Source organism: Monopterus albus, unplaced genomic scaffold, assembly GCF_001952655.1.
Source record: "Monopterus albus unplaced genomic scaffold, M_albus_1.0 scaffold261.1, whole genome shotgun sequence".
In the NCBI taxonomy this organism is placed as follows: Eukaryota; Metazoa; Chordata; class Actinopteri; order Synbranchiformes; family Synbranchidae; genus Monopterus; species Monopterus albus.
Window position 1 is genome coordinate 436,246 of NW_018128141.1, and position 3,802 is coordinate 440,047.

At 40.2% G+C, this 3,802-nt stretch overlaps 1 protein-coding gene across 3 annotated transcripts in view; it reads left to right on the plus strand.

The window, feature by feature from the left end:
* Positions 1 to 2,249, plus strand: part of itm2bb (integral membrane protein 2Bb) — a 15,134-nt gene extending 12,885 nt beyond the window's left edge. For all 3 annotated transcript variants that reach the window (XM_020621550.1, XM_020621551.1, XM_020621553.1), the window contains one exon: positions 1,419 to 2,249. In XM_020621550.1, the coding sequence (XP_020477206.1) occupies positions 1,419 to 1,507 (89 nt within the window). In that variant the 3' untranslated portion in view covers positions 1,508 to 2,249. The remainder of the gene's footprint in view (positions 1 to 1,418) is intronic.
* Positions 2,250 to 3,802: the final 1,553 nt, after the last annotated feature.

The following is a 3,802-nucleotide window of genomic DNA, read 5'->3' on the forward strand; positions in this document are numbered from 1 at the left end:
ATAGAAGTAATAAACAGTAAAAACAAAAACAAACATTACATCACAGTTCCATTTTATTTTCAACTTCACATAACACTGAAAAGGTGTTTTGCAGTATGGTAAAGATATATATTTTCAGTTCATTTTACTTGTTCAGTGAGAGAAATCCAGTTTGGCTAGGGCTTGAACAAGTGCATTGAAATCTGGATTTGTTGAACTTCATCACTGAGAATATCTGTTCACATATGTAGGTAGATCCAAAGATTTCCTGCGATGTCCTCAACCTTCCTCGTTACAGTGCGTTGGGAGAGGGGACGTTCTCATATGCGCCCTTTTTCTCCAGGCATATTAGTGCTGCAGAGTCCAACAAACACTCTTTAATAAACTCTCCGTCAGAAAACGGCTTACTTTTTCTGGCGATTTTGTGGGATATGACATAACTTGCCTTGAAAGCTGCATCTCTGGGTATGGAAAGTTTTGTAAAAAGTCTTTGTTTGTTATGCAGTTTCACTAGCAAAGCATCCGACTCTCTTGCGCGCTCTTCATCCGACAAGTTTTTGTATTTCTCCTCATGTTTGGTCACGTAGTGGCGATTCAAATTGTAATCCTTGAACACAGCAACCTGTGTACCACAAACTAAGCGCACTGCTTTACCTTTGACTTCTGTAAACAAATACTTTCCAGTCCATGTCTTGTTGAAAACGCGGCATTCGGCATCAACTTTTCTTTTTTTGGCGTGAATTGACATTTTGAGGGTTAGCTGGCCAACATCACCCGTCTCTCACCCAGTAGGTCGGGGATCTTAAGTTCACCCGTGAACTTTTTTCATTCATGTTCTGATTTGATGGACCTCACACGGGCCGGACAGGGACGCCCAAAGGGCCGGATGTGGCCCGCAGGCCGTAAAATGCCCAGGTCTGGCTAAGAGCCTGCTTAGCGTGTCGAGATGTGAGGCCAAGGCCATGTTCACACAGAGACGATAAAACAACACAGGGAGCTGTGTGTTGTGTTGTGTACTGTGAGACAGTGAAATGCGATCCAGGAAGATTAACTTGAGGCTTATTAGTTGCCAGAGCACAGCACGGCGGTTTGTAGCACCCACAGACAGGACAGCTCTGCACAGTCATTGTGGCGGCAGCGTCAAGTTGAACCAGATCCCCTTCTGGTGCCAGTCTCTGCTGTGTAACACAGTTCCCCGATAGTGAGCCATCTTATTACATAAGTACAAATCCAGCACTTTCCTTAGCCACCGCCATCGTCCATCACGATATTTTACTGTAGACACTGTCCAATGCCAGTTCAATAGGCATCACCCATCTCTACTGGTTTATATGCATTGATATTTATTCCTTTTATGTTGTAAAGCACTTTGCAGTTTCTGGTGTTTATAAGTGCTATGTAACAAAAGTTTCTTCTTTGTCCCTCTGCTCGTCCTGCAGGGATGCAGAAGCGTGAAGCTCTGAACTGCCACAAGATTCTTCACTTTGCAAGCAAGTCTGTGGTGCAGACGCTGATCTGTGACCCTTAAGACGCCTCATAGCTTCACACCTGCTCTTACAGTCACTGGTGTGCAGTGAGATTGTGTCCGATCCACACCTGTCTTTTTTTTCTCTGTCCTTTACTTCAGGTACTTTGAGTGAGTGGGAGGAGTGAAATGTGAAGCTGTTTGCTGAATAGTCATTGAGTGTGGAAAAGGAGAGAGTTGTGTATTTCTCCACTTTCTGTTCTGGGGTCTTCTTGGAATCATTATCTTTTCAGAAAATATCTAAGGTTCAGTATAAAACAGTAAATTGTTTTAATCAAAATAACACCAGTTATAGTGTGAACATTTACTTTAATAGATCTGGGTAAATTTACTGTTTGCTTTCTCTTTCAGTCCAACCAGAAGTTCTAGAGAAAAGGTGACTTTTGTACCACTCGCCCTGGTATTTAAAGCCAGGGGGGATTTTTTTTTGCTGTTGTTTCTTGGTATTGTCTGCTGTAGCTATTAATACACTGCGCCTATTCTTCTCTAACTGGAAAATTATCTTAAAATAAGAGTGTAGACATGTGTTTCTCTTGTTTAGCTTTAAAAAAAGTTTGTAAAATATGAGAAAAAAGAAAAAAAGTAAATTGACACGAAATCCAGCAGACAGCATTGACAGGAATAGCATATTAAAATCTTTTTCACCTGGGTTGTCTGCTTTTTTTGGGATAACTCTTCTTGTACTAATTTGTGTATATAATCTCTTGATATGAACAGACCAACTAAATAAACAAAACGGAACCAACTCAGTGCCGAGTGCTCATTCATGAGGTTCTAGTTTAAAAAAGAGGTGTGTTTCAGCATGTTGATTTGTTCAGCCTGTTTAAAATGTGAGAATAAATTTAATGATGGTTGTCATCCTATTTTCAATGGCAACGTTAAAGCAGACAGTCAGTTACTTGTTGTCTCTGTTGCCTTTCCACACTCTTAATGCTAACCATAGTCTGTTAATCAGTGTTTTGTAGAGGTCAGACTTCTCAGTCACCTTGAAGCTGTAGCTTTACTGTCACACAAACTTGTGCGTTTTAGCGTGAAGGGTAACGACAGCTGTGACTGGCCATTCAAATGTAACCGCTTTTTTTTTCAAAAAATCAAATTTAATTCTGTTATTTTCAAACAGAATAAGCTACAAGAACCATATCTGTCACAGGAGACATTTTTGTGCAGAATGAAGTATTTTGCTTCTGGTATTTTGAGTACATGATTATACAGGGTGGGCCGCGGAAAAGTAGCCCGTGTACCCGTATTGCCTGTGGCACTGGTATTGGAGGTGGGCTACTTTTCTGTGGCCCACCATGTAGTTGTGTGTACGTGTGCCAGACTTTAACTTGTAATGGAGTATTTTTGCTATAGATGTGACATGTTTACTGTGGTATTTGTACGCAGTGACTCTGTTGTGTGGTCTCACCATGTAACTGTGTGTGCAGCCCTAAGAGGACGGACACAGGATCAGCTGTCACAGCAGCGCTCAGCATCCCCGCCATTCGATCACAGTGGAAACTAGCTTTTGATTAAAGCTCTAATCAGAGAGGCTTCACACTGGGGAATCATGGGAAACGTGCCAGGTGGTTAGCGGTGCAGGGTCACCTTCTTCAAAGCAGACAGTAATTCCTGCTCCATAGACTTCACATCACTAACACTGAAGTTTCTTTATATACTAATTTTATTGCATTTTGCATAAGCTACACAGGGACTCACAGAAGCAGTTTTCCTTCAAGGATTCTTTCTTATTTATCACTATTTGTTTCCATTGTGTTTTCAGTGGTGGAGAGTTAGTACATGTAGTCATGTACAAATTTGAAATATTGTACTAAAGATATATATAAAACTGTAAAAGCCATCAAGGCTTTTTGCCTACCCCTGCTCATTTGCATGAGATTTATTTATTTTTACTTAACTTAAAATTGCATGTGTGAGTAAATACATATACATATAAAGTTCAACCTTGTACAACAGTACAATGCTACACATTGAAGCATAATGATTAAACACAAAAATATAAATATTAGTTATGATGCTTGTACTTCTAACTTAGCACATTTGTAAATGCAGGACTTTTACCTGAAACTAAGTATTTTTACATGATGCTGCTTTAATTTAGTAAAAGGACTGAATTCTTTATCCACAACTAATAATTTATAAACCGGTGTAGGCACGATATTTGTTAGATGTCACTTTGGAGGGGGATACAAACTGTTTTATTATGGTGTGGACAGGAAGAGAAATGGGGTAGGAGTGATCCTGAAGGAGGAGCTTGTGAGGAATGTTTTAGAGGTGAAAAGAGTGTCAGACAGGGTG